This window comes from Solea solea, chromosome 21 (genome assembly GCF_958295425.1).
Source record: "Solea solea chromosome 21, fSolSol10.1, whole genome shotgun sequence".
In the NCBI taxonomy this organism is placed as follows: Eukaryota; Metazoa; Chordata; class Actinopteri; order Pleuronectiformes; family Soleidae; genus Solea; species Solea solea.
In genome coordinates this window covers 8452163-8474967 of record NC_081154.1, presented here as the reverse complement: position 1 = coordinate 8474967, position 22805 = coordinate 8452163, and the positions used below count along the sequence as shown (strand labels likewise).

The 22805-nt window shown below is 39.6% G+C and overlaps 3 protein-coding genes across 6 annotated transcripts; 2 read left to right on the top strand and 1 right to left on the bottom strand.

Moving 5' to 3' along the window:
- Window positions 1–368: 368 nt before the first annotated feature.
- Window positions 369–5194, bottom strand: prr15lb (proline rich 15 like b). Its single transcript, XM_058621799.1, has 2 exons — window positions 5021–5194; window positions 369–1401 (listed from the first exon to the last, which is right to left on the bottom strand). The coding sequence occupies exon 2, from the start codon at window positions 1384–1386 to the stop codon at window positions 1051–1053; it is 336 nt and encodes a 111-aa protein (XP_058477782.1). The 5' UTR covers window positions 1387–1401; window positions 5021–5194; the 3' UTR covers window positions 369–1050.
- Window positions 5195–6177: 983 nt separating this feature from the next.
- cdk5rap3 (CDK5 regulatory subunit associated protein 3) lies at window positions 6178–12231 on the top strand. Its single transcript, XM_058621122.1, has 14 exons — window positions 6178–6338; window positions 6588–6633; window positions 7048–7179; window positions 7842–7942; window positions 8109–8157; window positions 8425–8603; window positions 9027–9163; window positions 9417–9561; window positions 9927–10028; window positions 10572–10653; window positions 10753–10841; window positions 11320–11525; window positions 11707–11878; window positions 12091–12231. The coding sequence occupies exons 1-14, from the start codon at window positions 6333–6335 to the stop codon at window positions 12154–12156; spliced, it is 1512 nt and encodes a 503-aa protein (XP_058477105.1). The 5' UTR covers window positions 6178–6332; the 3' UTR covers window positions 12157–12231.
- Window positions 12232–12892: 661 nt separating this feature from the next.
- Window positions 12893–22804, top strand: nfe2l1b (nfe2 like bZIP transcription factor 1b). 4 transcript variants are annotated; one of them, XM_058621302.1, is made up of 6 exons: window positions 12893–13155; window positions 14138–14959; window positions 15904–16092; window positions 18834–18923; window positions 19057–19215; window positions 19397–22804. In XM_058621302.1, exons 2-6 carry the CDS (start codon window positions 14402–14404, stop codon window positions 20777–20779), a joined length of 2379 nt encoding a protein of 792 aa, XP_058477285.1. In that variant the 5' UTR covers window positions 12893–13155; window positions 14138–14401; the 3' UTR covers window positions 20780–22804. The 4 variants fall into 4 exon arrangements, with proteins under 4 accessions (XP_058477285.1, XP_058477286.1, XP_058477283.1 ...); XM_058621300.1 differs by having other exon boundaries at window positions 12898–13155; window positions 15871–16092; XM_058621301.1 differs by lacking the exon at window positions 12893–13155 and adding an exon at window positions 13323–14034 and having other exon boundaries at window positions 15871–16092.
- Window position 22805: the final 1 nt, after the last annotated feature.

Here is a 22805-nt window from a genome sequence, read left to right as displayed (position 1 = left end):
GCAGATGTCAGCAGCACACTGGAACACTTGCGAAATATGAACATATCAAGGACAAATATAGTTACACAGTTCGAGTCTAAAGGAGAGATCAGCAGGCCGCCGCAGCCAGAGGATGACTAAAGCTTATTTGCGGTTACTGTGGACAAACAGAAGTTATACAAAATGTAGAAGCATGCCGTGTGGTATCAAGTGTCAGAGTCTGTTTACAATCACCATGCCAACAAAACCAGCCAGCACAGACTGTAACCTAAAAGACTGATGTCACCGAGAGTAAAACACTATTATGATTAATTTGCTATATGTGAAAAACACACTAGCTTCTCTTGAACACATTTAATAAAAACACAAACACATTTTTTTCTTAAGGATTCCAGAAAGGATCATATGAACAGCTTTTTATTCATTTATTTTAATTTAGAAGATCTGTAGAGTATTAACAATGCCGTTGAGGCAGCCATTACAATCAAGTTTCTATTTGCATTGCTCACAAAAGAAATATAATAAAAATTTATTGTGCTTTGGTCGCACAACACACAGACATCTTCATTTGTGCACTGATTGAATACGAGATACAAAGGAAATGTCATTCAAAAGCTCCACATCCATAATATTTAAAAAATGATAATTAAATTACAATAGTGTTGCTTTTCAATTATGAAATATACTTGAGGTTAGACAGACTCTCTGTCCTTCAGTTATGTTACATTATTTATAGATATAATGTTATTGCTTAGTGTTTAAAAAAAAAAAGTCAAAATGTTAAGTAAATGATAAGTCAAATGTCCCTTTTACTTTGTTTAGGCTTCTCCCTTTTTTGGTGAATGTTTAATGCTTGTCTGCTGATATCAGTTGTTTGTATAGGTGTGATTCCATTGGTTACAGTGTTGACCTGGGCGCGGCGCTTGGTTACAAGTGTTTCTCCACCTTGCACATGCTCTGCAGCATAGTTGTGATTGCACATGTTTCGTCCTTCGTCAAAGCTCTTTAGAAACGTGACACTGACGTATAACACGGTTGCGATGAGCATGTGCATCTTTGGGAGCATGTGCACTATTTATCCGTCTTGTTTTTATGGTTCTCGTCACCGAGGGTGTGCTCTCCAAACAGATTTGGGTTCTCAGCCAGCGTGGCGCGGACCTTCTTCTTCTCTTTGAAGCGACCAGAGTGAGAGACCTTGACGTGGCGTCCTTTGGTGGCCGATTTGTCCACAATCTTCTCCAGCCTGACATTGAACTGGCTGTCTATGTGGTCGGGAGGGGAATTATTGCTCGAGTGTTCTTTCTTCCCAGTGTTACTGCCATACTCAGCTGGGATCTCATACAAAACCTTAGGTTCAGACTTCTTCTTGCGTGAGAAGGTCAACTTCCACCAGCTTGGGTCAGCCATCGCACCAACAGAGACCTAACAGACACACAGCACATGGACATATACTGTTATACAGTATATATATATATATATATATATATATATATACCTAGCATTAATATTTCACAAAATACATGATAAATGCTGGCACAACAGTTGTGTTGAATCTTTTTTTTAATTCGGGAGAGGAATCGCAGAAACAATAAAATATACACTTGTACACAATTGCCTGTACATTGCCTTGCATATAGACACATACATGTACCGTGTATATACAGCATTGAAAACCAGTATCTGGTCGCGATGCTGCTGCTGCTGCTGCCAACAGAGAAAGAAATGAAAACATTTGAAATAAAATGAACATTTAAGTATTTGTCAGAGTTCTGAATTGGGATCCCAGACAAAGAAAACAATTTGTGTTAAATATGTTCTATACGGTATGTGATATCAGGTTATTCAGCCACATGGACACCTTTTGTGTAATTTTGTTAAAATATTTGTCTGCAACAGCTGTTTAAGAAGTTTCCCTCTCAACTTGTAACTATATTATTCCATTTCATTTCAAATGCTGCGTCTTTGCAACATGCTGGGACAATAACGCCGGTTAAAGGGATGAAGCAGCCAATCTGAACAGCTGTGTAGGGGACTGAGAAACTCTATACATAATATGTCAGGCGTGAGGGAACAATTGAAAATGCTCTTTAAATTTGGCTTTAAAACATTCATGATGTGTGCAGCATATCGTAGTGAAATTGGTCTTTTATTGTGGCATCATTCACTCATTGCTGATCAGCAGGTTGCCCTCATTCAAACAAACAAAAGGACACTGTGTGCACCAATCCCTGGAAAGCTGACTGCCACCATGCTATAGGTGGCTTCTTGTCATGCATGGCACATCTCAATGATTGGGGGGGGGGGGGGGGGTGTAACCTAATGGGAGAGGACACCTGACACTCTCAGATGATAAATTAATGAGCATCTGAACAGTATCGTCTGACTCTCCCATGTGATCTGATATGAAGTCAGACAAAAAGAGACCCTGACCGACGATGAGGAAGCACACTGTTGTCTTAACACTGCCCTTAATGCTCAGAATCCAGTTGCATAATAATTGAGCAGAGTGAACGGATCTTTGAACTTTTATGTGATTTAATCTGAAGGAATTCTCATCTGTTACTGCAAACTGCAATTACAATATATTACACCCAGCTGTTCTAATCTCAGTCATACTGCTAAAAATAAATTCCTCTCCAATTAATGATTGACTTTGATGATGTTGAATCATCAGACTTAGATAATACAGACTATTTATGTCTTTATTTTAAATACAATATGTTTTACTTTTAAATCCTATCTTTATGAATATTTTAACATTTATATATTATATTTTTTGAGTTAAAAAGTCAATGTTAAAGCCTGAGTACTTTGCTCAAAACTATTTCTTAGCATCACATTTTCCTATTTTGTCTGCAGTTTCCAAGCAGCCTTAGACACTAATGATAGATTAGATAACAAACATCTCGGTTGCAATCATTTTTATGCAAAGATTTGATTGATCCTGATCCCCAGAAGTGTTTTTCTTATACAAAACATTCAGTATTTTGATGTTTAGATTGCTGGTTGGCCTCGCTGTGTATAAACATAGTAAAAGCAGAAGAATCATTTAAATAAGAATTACAGCACAGGCACAAACCATGTTACCTTATAGCACTTCTGAATTAAGTTGTGAACCTTTGTTGTCCATCTTTGTACATCTATTCTCAAAGCCAAAAATATTTAACGAAACCCATTTTCAAATTATAATTAACAACATTGTCTGTAAATAAGTGTATCATTGAAAGTGTGGGGATTTAATCCACAGGTTGTTGTAGATTATGCATATGGTGGAAATAATACAGCAGCCACTTCCTGAATTACTTCTATTTTACTTCAGTTGTTCCATCTATTGCTACTTTGCTCCCCCACAGATGGAAATGTTTATTTTTTTACTCTTCAACATTTATTTAACAACTTTGCCTCCAGGTTTGACTTCAGTGTTTGGATAACTGCAGCTGATAAACCCAGTTTAACAAGTTTCACTGAGCCTCTGATTCCAGTTTAATGAGCGCTGACTCATTTTTATCATGAATCACTGATACATAAATAAAGAGTCCATGCCCTTTGCAAAAAAAAACAAAAACAACTCGCCTTACTCCTATCTGCACCATGTGATGTTTGGCACCTCGCAAGTGCAAAGGTGAGGAGAGAGACAGCGTTTGAGACAATTACCAAGATTTTTGACTGAATGCAAGAACAGGATTGGACCGGTAATGTTCAAAGTGTAATTTGAGAACATTTAGACGGGCTTACGTACATAAGAACCCTTTGGCTTTTTTCTTTCGGTCTTAATGTTACTTCTTGGCTGAGGAATTCTCAGGTAACCCAGTCATCACACGCCACAGTGTTTATACCTGAATGATTTCCAGTCAAACACAAAATCAAATGTGTCACTCCATAATAAACATTTCCCAGCATTTGCATAGTATTGTGGACATTCCATCAAACTGCAGAATGAAGTATTACTGAGAAAACGTGAGCACCACTTTCACACAATGTAATGTGAAAGAAAAACACATGCCGCACAATATGATCGCATATTTCTTTCAGTGTGCCATGTTTGACTTAGATGTGACCTTTGATACAAAAAGCACTGTTGACACAAAGGAGGCCCTCCATAGATCTCTTTAATAAGTTACCATGTATTATGTGATGTGTGGGTGAGCCGCTCCACAGAGTCTCAGAGATCACAGCAAGAAGGGAACACTGTGGCCACAATCGGAAATCACTAACCAGCTGCAGAGACCTTTCAGTGGTACAATGTTTGAGCAGGAGAGGACAGGGTGGAGGAGGAGAGGGGGGGGCGGGACTCCAAGGGCACCCTACACTGCCTTTATAATTGAGCTGAAGGTTCAGTACACTCTCGGGTTTCATCCTTTGTGCCAGCTTCGCCATTGGCCCATGATGGCAAAGTTGAATGAGTAACCAAAAATAACAACAGAATTATATTTTATAACAATGCTAATTCACATTGCTCCAAGCATAAGTGCTTCTTTTCTTTTTCTTTTTACAAAGCCAGACAAACTTGTGACTCATAACCTTAATATTTTACAACTTCATTCATTATTCTAACTTATTCTCAGCAGTCAAGCAATGACACCTGTTCATCATGTTGTAGCATATCCACAGCATTTCAGTTCACCACGGGATTCAGTTTCTGTGTGTTTTAGTTTCTGTGTATCAGAACCCGTCAGTTTGCCTCCAAAATAAACAATGGAATATTTTGTAATTCAACTGACTAAACACTCAATGGTAAATCATTAAACAAAAACATTAGATTGCTTCTTGAAATACTTATTTTCTTTCAGCTGATTAATCATTTAGTGGATATTGTCACAGTTGTCATATCGTGTTACTGTGCAGGGACAGAAATATGTCCTGGTTTCATATGTAACATTTTTTGGGAAAACACACATTGTGTTGAAATTACAATATCCCAAACAAATACTCTCAGCCAAAAGATGCTGGATCTATTTTGAAACCAATGTGGCTTCTGTTACTGAGTTCATAAAACAAGAGACATAAAATAGCTGTTAAGTGGACAAAGTTGTTTGTTTACCTTGTTGACAGAGAGCTGGCCAAAGGAGGTTCTTGCAGATGTGATCCTACACCGTCATTCTTGTAAGTTCTACACTCCTCAGTCTCTTCTTTCCTCCTCAGGTGTTCATGAACAGGTGTAGCATCTCTTCCTCTATGCCTCTGCTCCCTGAACTTGTCGTTGCATACAGCATTCTAGTGGCACACACCCTCCTCCACACACTCACACACCTAAAGACCGCCCAGCTGATATGTCGCAACCACGTGATTTCAGAGAGACCTTTCTTCAGAATCAGCTTCATACAGGCCAGGTTCCTGGCAGTAATTTGAATTTGAAAAAATGAAACTCAATAAATTGTCTTTGCCAATCTCACTTTGAAACCCAGCCTTCTTTTAATAGTCATTTTAGATTCATGTTATCTTTAAGCTTCCAGCCCCAAGTCTGTCTAATCACTTTTTGCTGGACAAAAATGTCAGAGGGAGACAGCTGTAGACTTTGTAAGAACATCACAATTATATGAGAGTCCACAGCGTTTTGCATGAGTTCTGCAAAATCACAGACGCTTACTTTGCAAGTTTAGCATCCATTGAAATGATCTGGGATCCCTTGAGAGGCACTGCATCTGCTTCTGTTGGGGTGTAATGGCTGTGTTGAGCCACTTAACCATTGTCTATTTGGGGACTTAACAGATCAGAACATCTTTTCCAAAACTGGCTGCCAGTATAGTGGACTGTAAGAAAGTGAAAGTACACATTGCACTTGAACTTCACTTGAGTAGTTTCATTCTATGTTAGTTTGTAATATCCATGTATCAATCTATCTATTTCAATTCAATTTCAATTTTAAATGGCTTTATTGGCATTGCCAAAGCCAGTGTACAAAAACTAAATTGTGTAGTGACAAAATGACAAGATAAGGTGTGCAATAAAATACAAATATGTATATATAGAGGACAATAAAATAATATATGTCTGTTTATCTATCTATCTTTCTATCTATCTATCTACATCTGTTTGTCTGTCATGGGCTAAGCTTTAAAGAAACAACATCGCCCTCTCTCGACGAATTCTGTAATTGCATCACCCATATTGACCAATCAGCTTCGGCCTTCAGTAATCTGCCTCGCGATTGGTCACTGGCATTGACTACGTAACACTGCCTCCGTTTACTGGTTCCGCTTCTTGTAACGTGTCGTAAACACAGGAATTACTACGTCAATATTCATGTCCGTATGTTGTTGGATATGCACTTTTTAATGAATCTCGTTCAACATGAAATCATAAACTAAAAGAAGCACTTTTTTTTCGTTTTTGAGTCACACGGTGAAGCGATAATGGAGGTAAGCTGGCTGATTGCGGTTTATTATCAACCTGTTAGCCAACGTTAGCTTGCTGTCACACGGTGAAGAGCCAAGTTAAATGAAAAATAAGTAGCACTTAAGAAGTTAAATGATGTTTTCTGTCAAGCTCGCATGGTGTAACAAGTTGTACAAGGATATAACGTTTATTTTAATGCACTTGGTGTTATTAGAGAACAAGGAATACGTTATAAGTCACTCATGATTTGTAATATGTTTTCTCTTCAACAGAACATTCAAAACCTTCCCATTGACATTCAGACCAGCAAGCTTCTGGGTAAGGCAAAAGACACAATGAGAAAACGGACTGTTTGTTTTTATTTGACATCCAAAATATCAATTAATGTCCCCTTATTTCGATGTTTGACGTTGCATTACACAGCTGCCACATGGCTGGCTAATAGGGCAGCTGTATGAAGGTGTCCAGGTGTTCCTAATAAAGTGGTTAAACAAACAGATACAAATTAAGTACACTTTATAAAACCTTTCTTTTGGATTTTCTTTTAATACAAACGTTAGTCATTCTTTAAATAGCAAAGTATTTCGCCATTAGCAAGGAGTTGGCAAATGTGTATTTTGTGCACATATAACTTTTGATTGAATTTGTGTAATATGTGTAACCACTAACATCAAATGCTATTCAAGAATTCTTTGTAAAAAAAAAATGACGTATAAACTCCTGTGTTCACAGACTGGCTGCTGGATCGACGTCATTGTAATGTCAAGTGGCAAAATGCAGTGAAAACAATCCGAGAGAAGATCAATGCTGCCATCCAGGACATGCCAGAGAATAAGGAGATTACACAGCTTCTGTCTGGTTCCTGTAAGTCCCTCATGTCCAGACTGTTGTTATTCATAACTAATAGTTTGTTTTTATCAAACAGAAATGAGCAGTTTTGAAGATATTTCCAGAATCATCAGCAACTTCATTTAACAACTGAAAAAACACACAAATAACAATTTTCTCTATATCTTAAATATAAAAAAAATTATTTTTACTTTTTATTACATTTCTCATGTCACATAAAATATAGATGCTGTCTTATGTTTGCCATTACACTTATGTATAAAACAGACATGCATTTGTCCAGGTCAAACTACAATTTAGGGAACACCATGAAAATCTTTTGCAAGACAACAGATAGAAAGAATAATTTGAACATATTGGTGACTCTTTGAAATTTGAAATCAAGCATTTTGTATCGTTAAATGATCTTGTAAAGTGATTTTTGTTTAAATATCATCCAGCAAACACAAGCTTAGTATTTGCACTGAGGTATTATCTGGAACCAGGTCACTTTGTACTTTGTACTAACAAAATAAACATTTTCCCCTATGTGACTTATAGAAGACTAATTACATTCTAGACCAAGATATCTTTACTGCTGTTTAAGCTTTACCCCTCAACTGTATTAATTCAAGATATTTAAATTGTATAAACATATGCAAGTAATAATAAAATATTTTGTTTTGCTTCATTGATAGACATTCACTACTTTCACTGCTTGAGGATAGTTGAGTTACTGAAGGGAACAGAGGCTTCCTCCAAGAACATCTTTGGCAGATATTCATCTCAAAGGATGAAGGTGAGAGGTGGCAAACAAGCTTTTGTTGTCTGCCACAGCATGTCACTCCTAATTAGTTTCTTAAACAAAGTGGTCTGAAGAAAAATGTCATTAATGTTCTTCTGTTTTTAAAACTAAGCAATCTTAAGATCTGGATTAGAATTGTGGTTTGTCTTTGACTGTACAGGACTGGCAGGAGATTGTGACCCTTTATGAGGCAGATAATATCTACTTGGGTAAGTCAATATAATGTGAAAATAAAGGAAACCCAAATATGCCAACTTGTAAATACACTATTAGATTTATCATTTCATTCTATTCCGTAGATTAGAAAACTCACACCTCTACAGTTGTTGTAGAGATCTACACGTTCTTTTTGCATAATTCTCATTATAGGATACAGGGAAAATGGTATTCGTCTAGTTGAACAAAGTAATTGAATGTACAGAATTATTTAATAACTTTTTTCTTTTTTTTTTTTAAATGAATGTCTGTGTACCCAGCGGAGGTGGCCAGCTTGCTGATTCGCAATGTGAGCTATGAAGGACCGGCTCTGAGGAAGCAGCTGGCCAGAGCCCAGCAGCTGCAGCAGGAGCTGAGCAGGCGGGAAGTCGAGTGCCAAAGCTCAGCTGCAGATCTGAGGGAACGATACTACGTTGCCTGCAAACAGTATGGCATCAAAGTAAGTGCAAACATATTTACACTAGCATGGAAATATGTGGAAATGCATACACTGCAATATCATACATTTTAGCTGAAATACACTATATGAAGAGTATTTGGCCACACCAGTATTGAATTCAGGTGTTTCAATCAGGCTTTGGGCCAAATCCATTATCAAGCATACCAAGGCATTTTGAACAATGCTAATGTTCCAACTTTGTGGCAGTTTGAAGAAGGCCCTTTTCTAAGTAAGGACTAAAAAGGACATGATTTGACGAGTTTGGTGCTGTTTTAGTTGCAAAAGGGGGACCTGCTCCATATTAAAGTATTGTAGAAATTTTTAATATGTCATTGCAGTCCCGTGGTCAGGTGTCTGAATACTTTTGTCCATGTATGTAGTGAGTGGTCCTGAGTGGTAAGACTTAACTTTTTCTTCTGCCAGGGAGAAAATGTGGCCCGTGAGCTTCAGGCTCTGGTTAAAGACTTGCCTTCAGTTCTTGAGGAAGTCGGGAAGGACGCAGCAAAATTAGAAGAGCAAATCAAACTTTATATTGCTTTCACAAACTTTGTATGTAACTGGTGAGTATACAATTAAAAAGCCATCACCGTTTCTGTCTCTCTAAAATTCTGTTTCCTTTATTTTATCTGGCTTGCACTGAGAGGTTCAGTATCGCATGAAATAAATGCTATTTTATTTAACAACCATTGATTGCAAATGTAATTCTTAGTGTAAATACATAAAGAAAAGTGTGTACACTGTTAAACCATGGGAATGTTTTTTTCATTTCCTTCTGGGTTATTCATGTATTTTCACCTCCCCTGTTACTCGCAGGTCTGATCCAGTCTTGCCCGCTCTGACATTTACACAGAAGAGAGGAAACGCAACATTTTATGAGTGGAGAACAGGGAGTGTGCCCACTGTGGTTGAGAGGCCAGTTGTGGAGGATGCTTCTCCTGAGACACTCGATGAGGATACGGTTAGTTTTACTGTATATTAAGCATTAATTTGGGTCATAATTACAATTACATACTGTGTTAGATCCAAGGTCAGTTTTTGAATTTTTGGTATGTTATTGATCCCTGTAGGGAAATTCCTCTGCATTTAACCCATCATCTTCTATTAGAGGATGAATTAGGAGCAGTGGGCAGCCACTGAGCAGGGCCCGGGGAGCAGTGGGTGTTGGGTACTGCTCAGTGGCTGCCCACTGCTTTTACCTTTTGACCTGGGAGGGATTTGAACTGGCAACTGGTTACATGCCAGTTCCCTTTCCGCTTGTCCATGGGCTGCCAAATGTTTGTAACATTTCTTTCATGTTTTTTGTTGTTTTAAAACCTGCTTTAGATTGACTGGGGCAACTTTGGCAAAGGAGCAGATGCTGTGGATTCTGCCATCACTGTTGAGGATGATATAGACTGGGGTATCAGTCTGGAGCCAAACTCTGAGGTATGAGATGCCTCTCTTTTTTTAATATTATATACATTGTCATTGTTGACCTTTATATTATTAAAATATTTATATGTAAACATGATGATAAATTAATTACGTTTATTTACATTACAGAAGAAAAAAAATAAATGTACATGATTTCAGAAAGTACACATTATTGTACAGAGTGCAGAGAGTGGTATTGAGTCCTTTGTTGATTATGTGGGGGTGGGAGGGGCAGTGGTTTGTGGCTGTTAAGTAGTCTTATGGTGTGGGGGTTGAAGCTGTCTTTCAGCTTCGATGTCCTACAGTTCACTCTCTTGTATCATCTGCCCGATGTCAGGAGTGTGAAGGGGTGGTGCTGGGGGTGTGTGGGGTGGGTCTTTGATGATATTGTGGCCCTTCTGAGGACGGAGGGTAGGGTCAATTTTGTGATCCACTGTGCTGTTTTAATAGCTCTCTGTAAGCGTAATATGTTGAAAGTAATATGCTTGGGTATTTGTATGTCTGAAAAAATGTTAACTACTACCCAAGTATGTTAATATCTGTCTCCCTCAACAGGACACTGGTGCAGGCACCATCGATTGGGGTGACAGTGAAGCAGCTCCCATAGAAATCGAAATTGTAGATGTGGGTACAGGCTGTGAGTATTTAAACATCTGATCATTATGCCTCCAGTTAAACTTTTTCATGTTCAGCTGTTGAATTTCTGTTTGCTAAAGATGAGTGCATCACCTTGTAGGTCCTGAGGGTGTGGCAAGAGGAGAGGATGCTTTAAGTTTGCTGGAAAACTCTCAGTCCCGCAGTCAGTTCATTGATGAGCTCATGGAGGTAAAGAGTAGACAAATGTTTTTTTTCAAATTTTCTTCTGAAATTAAGATCATAGTTCAGACCTGTTTTTACATCCACCCTATGTCATCCAATCACATGTGGACAGCTCTGAGTAGAAGGGTAAACTCACTCAGGATTAACTGAGCATCTCTATGCCACTTGCCCAGCATCAAACATTATGCTGGATTCACACCAGATGCATGTGACTCAATGTCTGCATTGATAAGTGCCTCCTTTTCATTAAGGCACTTGTCAACTAGTTGTTTGTACAGTGAGCTGCACCAGATTCACAGCTAAAATAGAAAGTGAAAATTATCTCTCACAGTTTCAAGCCTATGTTCCTTTCAAGCCGCACGTTCCTGTTTAAAAGTAAAAGAACGCTAGCTTTTAATTTCTTTTTTTATTGAAAAAAATGTCTGATGTCAGATTAGTATATCTATCCCAAAAAAAGTGACAGTGGTTTTATATGTTGGTGTAGCTGGAAGTGTTCCTAACCCAGCGCATCAGTGAGATGGGAGAAGAGGGAGACGTGGTGTCTATTAGCCAGTTCCAGCTGGCTCCTTCTATCATCCAAGGCCAGACCCATGAGCACATCCAGAAGATGCTGGCTGAAGTGCGGGACCTTCTGGGCAGGCTCACCTCTCTCCGCATGCAGCATCTGTTTATGATCCAGGCCTCGCCTCGGTACGCTGCAGTCACTGATGTTCATGGCATCAAGTTTTAAACATTTGTCATTGTGCATAACTTCTAAGTTACTTTAACAATGCAGAAATACAACATGCACAATTAGGGGAAAATCATTGCTTAACTCCTCATTGTGATGTACTTTTTGTCAATATTATTTATATAAAATGTGTGTTCTTAGGTATGTTGAACGTGTGTCAGAGGTGCTGAGACAGAAGCTGAAGCAGGCAGACATTTTGGTTCTGAAAGGTGCTACAATGGCCGAGAAGAGGCAGGAAGCCCTAGAGGAGCAGTCGAGACTGGAGCCTCGTGTCGACCTGCTGGCAGGGTGCACCCGAGAACTCCAAAAAATGGTATTGGATTACTGTTTAAATTTATGTTCACAGGATGAATCTTACAGAGTTTAGCAAATGTGAGGAGGTAGACTTAGATTCTGCAAATGTCAGCCACAGTTAATTACATTTTTGGTAATAAGAGTTGACGATCAGATGGTATAAATTATAATTAACACTGTATATGTTACATCCTTGCTATTATAGCTAACTGTGAACTTTGTTTTTTACAGATTGAAGCAGACATTTCAAAGCGATACCACAACAGGCCTGTCAATCTGATGGGCGTTAATATATAGTGAGCTTCTCAGACTCTCACAAGAAATATTTTGTCATGAGCTACAAGGAGAAATAAAAGTGGAATTTAATGTTGAGCCTTTGTGTTCGGTACATTTTCTTTAATTAAAATAGCATTTGACATTTTACAAATCATATAAAGCTTTTTAACAGAATGACATGTGGAAGAAAAAGAGACATGGAGACAGGAGCAGAAATTGATAAATATCTTAAAAGACAAAAGAACAAACCAAAGATAACAGGAGCTGATGCAAGAAGTATAACCCAAAAGAAACAGTGATGGTAATGAGTCAGTGACCTCATCACCAACCTCCAATTACTTATAATGAATAAAAGCAAATATCAAAAACCACACATTGACTAAAATCAACATGTTTTAGCAATGCATTCATTTTTATATATGCTTCCATTATTTCCTAATAATTTCCTCAAGATTATTTTAAAGACCCATGTAGCTTTAAAGTTACAGGCAAAACAAGAGTAAATGTGTATTTGCCTGTTGTCCTTATCCTGGATAAGGATGTTGTATTCTGACCCACATATGGGATATGTATTAGTGCAAGTATAGGGAATAAATAAAAAACATAGGCACATTTGATGTTGATCAATGTACAGTGGAGACGACTTTCATCTACTTTTACTTCTGTGCATGCAGTGAACTTCAACAGACATGCATGAATTAGTTCGATTAAAATATATAAATGAGAAAGTAACAGTAAATGGCCTTTATTGTTGCGTTTAATGGTGTATCCTGTATGTTGAGAACAGCTGATGAAAGCTTGCTACTAGAATATTCTACGCATGCCCAGTGTGGAAGCGTGTTTTGGTGTCAAGCGGCGCAGCTAGGCTAGCCGGGCCAGCTAGCAAATCTGCAAGTCACGGTGGGCCATTTGCTGAGGAAAGGCTGAATGTGACAGCATTGTGGAAGTTTTCATGAAACGGGGCTTTAATACAGATCGTAGCGGATTGCGGATTTGGGTGCATGAAGAGAGAATCCATACGTAAGTATCAAATTAAGACCTTTAAATTAACTAATGCATTAGAAAACGAAGCATGTCACAGCAGTGAGTAGTGGCATTGGTCAGCGTTTGCAGACCCAAGGGTTTATGAACAGGGTTTGTGTGTGAATGAGTGGAAGAGTGTTGTTTTAACTTACTTTTCAAAGTAGCTTTAATTGTTACGGTAGTTAGCCACAAACAAGCTAATGGGGCTAGCGCTGTATAAATGCCTCGAGTTCCAATAGTAATTCAGTTTTCCGTAAGGTCCCACCCATGCTGTATTTCTATTCGCTGGCGCTTGCTGGAGTCATGTGTCATCATCGCGTTTGATGTTTGTGAATGGCTAAATTGACTGTCAGTCATCTCTTTACAACTTGTTGCCAGGGAGATTGTTTGATGCTAGTAGAGGTACCTGTCACTTTTTAGATTAAAACGAGATGCAAGTTTATTTGCCAATATGGCGACACGTCTTATCGTTGATGGCAAGCCTACGATACGTGTGAAATGTCTGCAACCGGGTTCTCAAACACATAAAAGCCCTGGAGCTCACGGCGTAACCGGTGGAGAGGAGGGAGGGACCGTGCTCGCCACCTTACGTTGTCGTCGATGCGTGTGCAAGCCAGCCCAGCGAGCTTTCTCGACTCCCTCATTCACCTTCAACAGCGCCCACAAGAAGTAGCCGTCCTGTCAAGGGTGGGGAGATGCCTGCTCAAGCTGTGTGGTCGTCATGTCTGCTCTGCTGATTTGCCAGTAATGAAACGGCATTGCGCTGGTGCGAGCCGACATCACTTGTCTATACTTGGGAGGATGGAGTGGTTGCAGTTGGCTAGCTAGTCCTGATTCTTCCCTAATTTTATCTTCACGTGCTTGATGCAGTTTTAGGTAGGAAAGACTTCCTGTGTGTGTCTGAAAGCTGCGTGATTGTTGTGTAGAAATGTCAGTTTGCAGTTGAGCAATAAAAACTGTAATTTCTCACTTTTGCTAGGAGTGGGAGGATGAAATCCTGATGAAGAACACAGCTGTGAGCACTGACTGGACTCAGGCAGAAGTGGAAACCAAGCCTTGGAATCTTATTTGCATTTTAAACGTACAAAACCCTGGTGAACACCCTGTCCCCGTACTACTTTAACCCACTTTTTATGTTCATGTATCCTTCTTCCTCGTTAAGTACAGAAGTATTGACCCAAGGAACTTGGCCCCATTTTAGTTTTTTGTTTTTCCCTTTCACCTTTTGTTCCTTTGTAAAGAAATGCTTTACCTGAAAAAGTACTTCACAGAGGGCCTGATTCAGTTCACCATCCTTCTGAGTCTGATCGGGGTGCGAGTGGACGTTGACAGCTATTTAAGCAATCAGTTTCCCCCACTGAGAGAGATCATCCTGGGCCCTAGCTCAGCCTACACCCAGACACAGTTTCACAACCTGCGCAACACGCTGGACGGCTATGGCATCCATCCAAAGAGTGTGGACCTGGACCATTTCTTCACCACTAGACGACTGTTAAACCAGGTGCGTCAGCTGGATCGCCTTTCTGTGCCCAGTACTGAGCTCAATACCTGGCTTGTGCATCGTGACTCTGAGACAGTGGTGTCCGCCAGCAGCCAGTCCAGCCCCAGCATCACCCTGGACAATGGGGCCGGCCTAGAGGACGTAAACAACCCTGACGCTACCCCGGCCATGAGGGGAGGAAGTGGAGCACCTGAATCTACATACAACCTGAACACAGCGGACAGCAGCCTGGGTGCTGTGGCTTTGGAGGGCAACCAGGAGCAGGGAAGCAGGGATGGCAACGACGACCTCACAAAAGAGGTACTGCACCTGGGGAACATCTACCTCAAGGAGGAGGCTAAAACCTCCCTTTTTACATTTGCTCAAAGTTAATGTTGTCAAAGGTCATTTTAATATGTATGTATGTTAAAATAGACCCAACACTCTAGAAATGAATTGTTACTTGATAGGTTTTAGTGGCCTGAATTTTGACAACTACTCCTTTTGGATAAACATCTTATTCAGACACGTCCAGGGTTGGCATTTGGTCTTCATTTAAGATACATTAAGAGATTAATTAATCGATTATATTGTTTTCAGCACGTGCTTTCATCACAATTTTGGCCAAATCAGCATAAAAGACAAATTATAAACCCAAATCACATGTTGATGTCTTCCCTGGTCCACACCCCTGGTATCTGTGACAGATATTTTTAGTCGAACCACTTGAGTCACATTTACTACAGCTGTGATTCTGCCACATTTAAAGTTGTCATCTGAGTGCGATGTTTAAATTTACAGCAAGGAGACATTTTCCTTTATGTTCTCTCGCAGAGCAGCAAGTATAGCTATTCTATTTTTTTTTTATCTGTGCAGTAGTTTATTAGGGTTGGTGATAATTCCTTTTTATTTTAATTTTTTCTAACTTCATAGAAAAGCTCTATCAATAGATCAGGGGTCACACTGATATATCTTTCTGATCACATGATAACCACCATGCTTAAGTGTTTATGTCATGGTTGCATCATCTGACCATATTTCTGTTACATGATCTGCCTCGTTCTCATTACAAAATCACCCCTCAGATCATCAGATTAGATAGCCTAACTAGTTTGAATTTCATTTACCCATTGTCACAATATGATTTTACATTGTCTACGAAGAATCTGGTTATTAAAGTAACATTTCTCTGTACAGGGCCATTTTTCAATGGTTGCTATATGTTTTTCTAGGACATTGACTTGATTGACATCCTATGGCGACAGGACATTGACCTTGGTGCGGGAAGAGAAGTGTTCAACTACAGCAACCGTCAGAAAGAGAGTGAGGAGGAGAAGCCCAGCGTACAGGAGAACAAAGACAGGAATGAGGAACAAGAGAGCTGGAGGAATGGAGTCAACCTACAGGGGCCTCAGCCAGTAGATGGGGAGACTGGAGAGAGTATTCCAGAGCAGGTTTGTAGACTTGTCTAATGTGATCTTTTTAAATATCTGTATTTTATTGTTTGTTGTTTTGTACAGCACTTGGTAACTGAGCTTTAAAAAACTGTTATTTAAATAAAGCCTTTCTTACTGAGTTAATAGAATCTCATGTCCAGTGTTGTGTCCAGTGGAAGGTGGATGTATGTGCCTTGATACTTGATTAATGGTAGCTGGGAGCTGATGGCTGGTTCCAGGTCCTCTTCCGACTTTGTGACCACGCAGGAATCAGTGTTACTAAATTGTAATGATTAAAAGGGTGGCTAAGTGTTTTAAATTGGGTTTCAAATCATGTAAAAATCAGCAACAGTCTCCGCTCTGAAAAGCTTGGGTGTGTCCACTGGAGGAGCCAAACACACACACACACACACACACATACACACATACATGCTTTAGTAGGAACTACATGCTCCACTACCAAACTGCCTTATTAACAAACTGTAGAGAAGTAAACGCAGCAGTGGTTTAGCTACAGTCCTCTCCCTGTCTGCGTCTGTTAATTGAAATTAGCCTTTTGTTTTTGTTCTTGTTCTGCATTTATTTTATTTTTTACAAATAGCACTGTTGCCTTGCAACAAAAAGACTCGGGTTTGCGATCTGAAGTTTCCATGTGTGGGTTCTCTCCACTTGGACTTAGACTTACAATATTCGTTAACTGAAATAAAATATAAAAAACGCCAACTGACTGAAAGTGTATTGTGTGTTTACGAAACTAAAACTAACTAAAATTGTAGCGTCGTCTTTGTAAATTTATTTCATACATAAACCTGTGGGTTCATATGAAGTGTATTTATGTTTTCTCTGCTGGCAATTTTGTTGTATTTTCCTTCATAATAAAATTAATTTAAATTTGTTTTTGTTTACAATGTGGGATATAAGGCTATGCAAGTGAATCAAACCTCTAGTCTATGGGTTTATTGTTTTGTTTTTTGTTTGTTTTGTTTTTTTAATTTTGCTCATGTTTTTCCTCAGATTGAGACTCCTGGCTCACAAGCAGTGTGATTTGTCTCATGAGTGTTATTTAATATTATTTATGTTATGTTCGTGTGTCTTAGTTTGTTGGCTATTTGATTTTTGCCTGGCGCACTAACTGCATCCAACCTCAGCAGTATGATGTACGTTTTGAACTTGAAGCTAATTTCTTGTAGACTGTTATATTTGATTCCATATGACAAAAAAACTAATAAAACTAAACTAAATGTAAGCATTTACAAAAATTAAAAACTAGCAAACCCGCTCTTAAAACCAATTAACACGAGCCAATTAGAGCTGCAACGAACAACTATTTTCATAATCGATTAATCTTTAGATTATTTTCACGATTATTCGAGTAATCGCTTGGTCCATAAAATGTCTGAAAAAATGTTGATCAGTGTTTGTCAAACCTGGGAATAATGAGGTTCTCCAATGTCTTGTTTTGTCCACAAACCAAAATGATTCATGTTTAATGACGTCTTTGTTATATGGAGCAAAATAACGGAAAAAAAATTTCACATTTAAGAAGCTATAACAGTCAGAAATCCTGTTTTCATCATGAAAAAAGTGTCGAACCTATTAATAGATTATCAAAATAATTGACGATAAATTTAGTTATCGATTAATAATCATTAAAATTTCAGCTCTATAGAACTAATTTGAAAAAAAAAAAGTCATCAACAAAAAGTCAAAACTAATGAAAAATCCCAAACTATTATGACCCTGGACCACAGTCCATAAACATGCAGAGGTGAATTCAGACACTAAATTGACTGTGAATGGTTGTTCGTCTCTGGACTGGTGACATGTTCAGTGTGAACCCTGCCGTTCACATGGATGCCAGAGATTCTCTGCATGTTTTTGCATCCAGCAAAGACGTATTTTCGGGACGGTGATATTTTAGTTGTAGCTAGCAACGCAAAGGTAGTAGTTTAAAAAGCAGGTGCATTTACTCACAAGTGTATCGCTGTTAAAAGGGCACTGAGGTTTTTTATTGTTACAGCGTTTCAGGAGGATTTATGCTCACAATGGCTACAGTGTGTCTGAGCAGAATGTTGTCGTAATGTGTGAAGAGGAGAATCTCTGCGTTTGCTGTATGTGAACTTTGACGTTCTCCACATAAAAACACAGGAATCTCTCAGACACCGAGCGATGCACATGCCGTACACATTATTAATATGTTTGTTGTCACAATGCATCCTGTGAGTTGTAGCAAATGTTTGCCGGAAAGGAAATTTACAGGAAATATAGAACAAGGGTTCCCCAAAATAGCTCCTCTGTCTTTATAAGTGTATTGATGTAGTATAGCCATACGTGTAACATTATACACCTGTGGTAATTGTTGTAGCTGTTCCTATATAAAAAGTTAACGTATAATGTAAGTGACCACACAACATCTGTCCTCCCATTATGTTATTCTGTAACATCCTCTTTTTTATCACTTTTAACATACAGTGCAATCTTATACATACAGTCTTTCGAGGATGCTTTTATGTCTATTATAAAAAAAACAACATACAAGCGTGACTTAACTAGTGTGTTTTCAGAGCTGATTTCCTATTGCCTTCCGTATGTCTGCATTATTTTGTAGGTTGTATTTAAAAAGAATAAAATACTGTCGGCACATAATATGGCTGCAAGTCATTGTAAAAATTCAGAGTGAACACAATTCAATCTAGAAACAGCTACACCTTAAAATAACTAGTATAATATTAATACACAACATTTGTGCTTTTATTTAGCTCCCAGGTCTTGGCTCACAGACTTCACTGTCTCTACAAGAATGTTTGAGGCTACTGGAGGCCACCTTCCCATTTGGAGAAGAATCAGAGGTTAGAACGTAAAAATTAGCCGTTTTACATTAATTGCAGGTATTGTGAAGGGTGACATTACTATAGTATTTATTGTGGGGAAAAACAACAGTGAAGTTATTAGTGTGTTTATTCACGTGAAGTTTTTCTTCAGTTTCCAGCCCCGGCTGTCACCAGAGAAATAGCGGTTTCCAGTGAAGAAGTTCCTTCTACATCTCAGGGCCTTCCTCTGGCACCATCACTGCCCGCAGCAGAGCCACAGTTGGACCTTGAGCAGCAGTGGCAAGACATAATGGCGATCATGGAGCTGCAAGTATGTGCCTTCGTTTTGAATTAAAAAAACAGAAAGTATACAAACATTACTGCTATTCTCTGTTAAAGTCAAATAATTTGACCTAAATTCATAATATACCTGTTGGAAGAATGAAATATAAAGATCATAATAATTTTACAATGTGTGTAGATTTCACTAATCTACATCTTCCTGTTTGAAGGCAATGGAAGTGAACAACAGTTCGCTCTCCACCAACTCCACTAGTGATAGTGGGACAAGTGGGACAGCTGAGTCAAGCCCATCGGGAAACTTTGGAATTCCTACACGCTCAATGCCAATAAACCAGGATGTCAGCCTTCACCAGGCCTCCCTCCCCAGCTGCAGCCAAGACTTTACCCAGATTTTCACCCCCCAGTTGGACTCTGTCAGCATCACGCCAAGAACCACCATGGTCAGACTGTCCTCCACCAACTCCACCAACATCAACTCCACATTTGGATCCACTAACTTGACTGGGATCTTGTTCCCGCCACACACAAACAGTTCCAGTAACAACGTCACATCCACACCTATTCTGCCTGATCCGTTTAGCACCTTGTTGGAAGAGTCCATGCTTGATGAAATTAGCTTGTTGGACCTTGCCATGGAGGAGGGCTTCAGCCAGGCCCAAGCTTCCCAGTTGGAAGAAGAGCTTGATTCAGATTCTGGTCTTTCCCTCGACTCTAGCCACAGCCCAGCCTCACCAAGCAGCTCCGAGACATCCTGCTCCTCTGCGGCTTCATCCTCCTCAACATCTGCAACGTTCTCAGAGGAAGGAGCCGTGGGATACAGCACTGACTCGGAGGTAGCCACCGTGGAGACAGAAGAAGGTGCCGTTGGTGGTCACCAGCCTGGGTACAGTAAACTCTGTCGCATGAGCTATCAGGACCCTTCCCAGTTCCACAGCTTGCCTCAGCTCGACAGCATCAGCCACAATCATACTTACAACCTGCCGCTTTCCTCTGCTTTCACAGAGCACCCAGAGCTCGCCATATCAGCCGGGAAGAAAACTGTCCGCGACAAGCAGAGTTCAAAGCTTCAGCCCGCTCACGACTTTTTCGATAAGCACGCCAGCCGTGACGAACGCCGGGCCCGGTCCATGAAAATTCCCTTCTCCAATGAAAAGATAATCAACTTGCCTGTTGAAGAGTTCAATGAGCTTCTTGCCAAGCACCACCTGAGTGAACCTCAGCTTGCTCTCATCCGCGACATCCGCAGGCGTGGCAAGAACAAAATGGCGGCCCAGAACTGCCGCAAGCGCAAACTGGACGCCATCATAAACCTGGAGCAGGGGGTCCAAGACCTGAGGCGCGACAAGGCCCGTCTACTGAAAGAGAAGATGGAGTTCATCCGCTCCATCCGGCAGATGAAGCAGAAAATGCAAAGTCTGTACCAGGAGGTGTTCACTCAGCTACGAGATGAGGAGGGCCGGCCCTATTCTCCCACCGAGTACTCGCTCCAGTACAGCACTGATGGCAGCGTGCTAATCATGCCCCGCAGCCTGAGCGCGGCTGCTGAGCAGAACCGTAAGCCAGAGAAAAAACAGAAAGACAAAAAGAAGTGAGGGGGACAAACTGCTCTTTATTCTATCACTTTGCTAAATCAGTAAGAAAGATTTCTGCAGATGCAAGAGAGATGTCCTTTTTTTTCCCTTTCAGAAGATTATGGTGAGTAGAAGAATGGCATTGTTGACTTCTCTTCCTGCATTAGTTTCTCCCTTTTCATTCTGTTCCTCCATTTATTTTCCTGGAAAAACTTTGAAACAGAAGTAGCTCTTCGTTTGAGGGCATACGTTGTTTAGATGGGGGAGGGAGACGATAAGCGAGGAAGATGAGGATATAAAAGGACATCAAATGAGCTATTCGGAAAATTTTAGCTGCTCTTGATCCTTTTGCACCAAACCACTGAGGATGCAGAGTGTTTGTAGTTTAAAAGAAGAAAAGTGTGAGGAAAAGAACGGTCATCGAGGATGGTTGGAGGACCTATGCACTGAAGGTTTTAAAGGACGAACAGATTACATCCCACCCTGGAGACTTTTAGTGATTTTCATAGTCACTGAAGCTTTTAAGTTGCAAATCTTCAGGCGAAGAACAGCATCAATGGTTGGAGTTAAGATACCAAAGGTTTTATGAGGCTTGATCTCGATACATCTTAAATGCTTACATGCTACACTCTAATGCTGAGGGTTTGCATCACAGAGTCCTGTGTTTGAGACAGATACAGAGTGGCATCCAAGTCCAGAGGCCCTAAAGAAGTTGGGTTTGATATGTGGGAGGTGGATGTTGAGACAAGAAAAGTCGGAGGCTGTGTTCTCGGGTCGGCCATTGCTTACAAAGAGGCCTCGAGGTGAAGTCCTACAAGAGGGGAGGCGAAGGATGTTTTAGAGAGGAGGCACACTGTGTTGCAAAAATGTATCAAGTTTCTTATAAATTATACATAGCACTGTAATTTGTCTTTAAAAGGCTTGGCTGTATGCATTTTGCCGTGTCTATTGCTAGTCCTTTGCCGCAGGTTTAAATATGAGAGCTGCGTTAAGGAAGGCTCTTGGTAACTGTTCATAATCTGTAGTATAAGCAAGGTTATAGGTCCAGCCACATCTGCTTCTACATAAATCTACATCCTCTAAGTTGATTTAAAAGGTTGACACACACACACACACACACACACCCACACACCGCCTGTGGTCAACATAAAGAAAAGTTCAAGTTATTGTGATGAGCCAGGAATTCCAGAGAGTACTGAATGATCACCACCAACTCTAGGCTGTTGGACACTAAAGCAATGGATTTGGTTTTTCATTGGATGCCCAATTTTGAGCATTAACTTGAAAACGGGCTCGGTTAATGCTGTGGTGTAGCGATATCCCTTTTAAGAAAACTTATTTGCCAATGATAGCCAACGGAAAGCCACGTGAGGCAATTTTTAACTGCTGTAAAGCAAGTCCTTTTGTGTTGATAACAAAGTGAGCCAAGTTGTTGTGTGAGATAAGTTATTTGAATGTGTGAAATGACAGTGAGTGTTGTGGCCACTTTGAGTTGAATGCCTTTATTTCACTATTTCATTATCTACACTTTAAACGGTTTTTGAGAACTGAGGGGAAATGTTCTCAAAGTAGAAGTGCTATTACTTGTCTATTTGAATGAAGTTTGTCAGTATATGTGTTACATTACCCTCTGTAAAAGAAAAAAAAGCAGGTCACTTGTTGCAATTGAGATAGGAATCAGGCTAGAATATTTATAAGAGGCAGAATAGAACATAAGACGATGTCCAAAAAATGGTTTTTGAAAGGAGAAATGTTTTCATTAAATGTGATTTTCAGGCATGAAACTCTGGTTAACATTCACTTCAGTGTAACCCAGTACAACACCAACTATTTAATAATGCTACTACTTAGTGCACTGTTTTTGTCTGTCTTGTTATGTAAATATTTTCATGTTTGTTTGTCACAATTTATGAAATATGTCAAATGTCTCCATTACAGTTTCACCCTCTGCTTTGAGTTTGGATGTAGTTCCTTGTTTTGAGATATTTGCTGGCAATCAAATATTGTTTTTATTGATTAATAAAGTGTCTTTATTTTCACCCGTGAC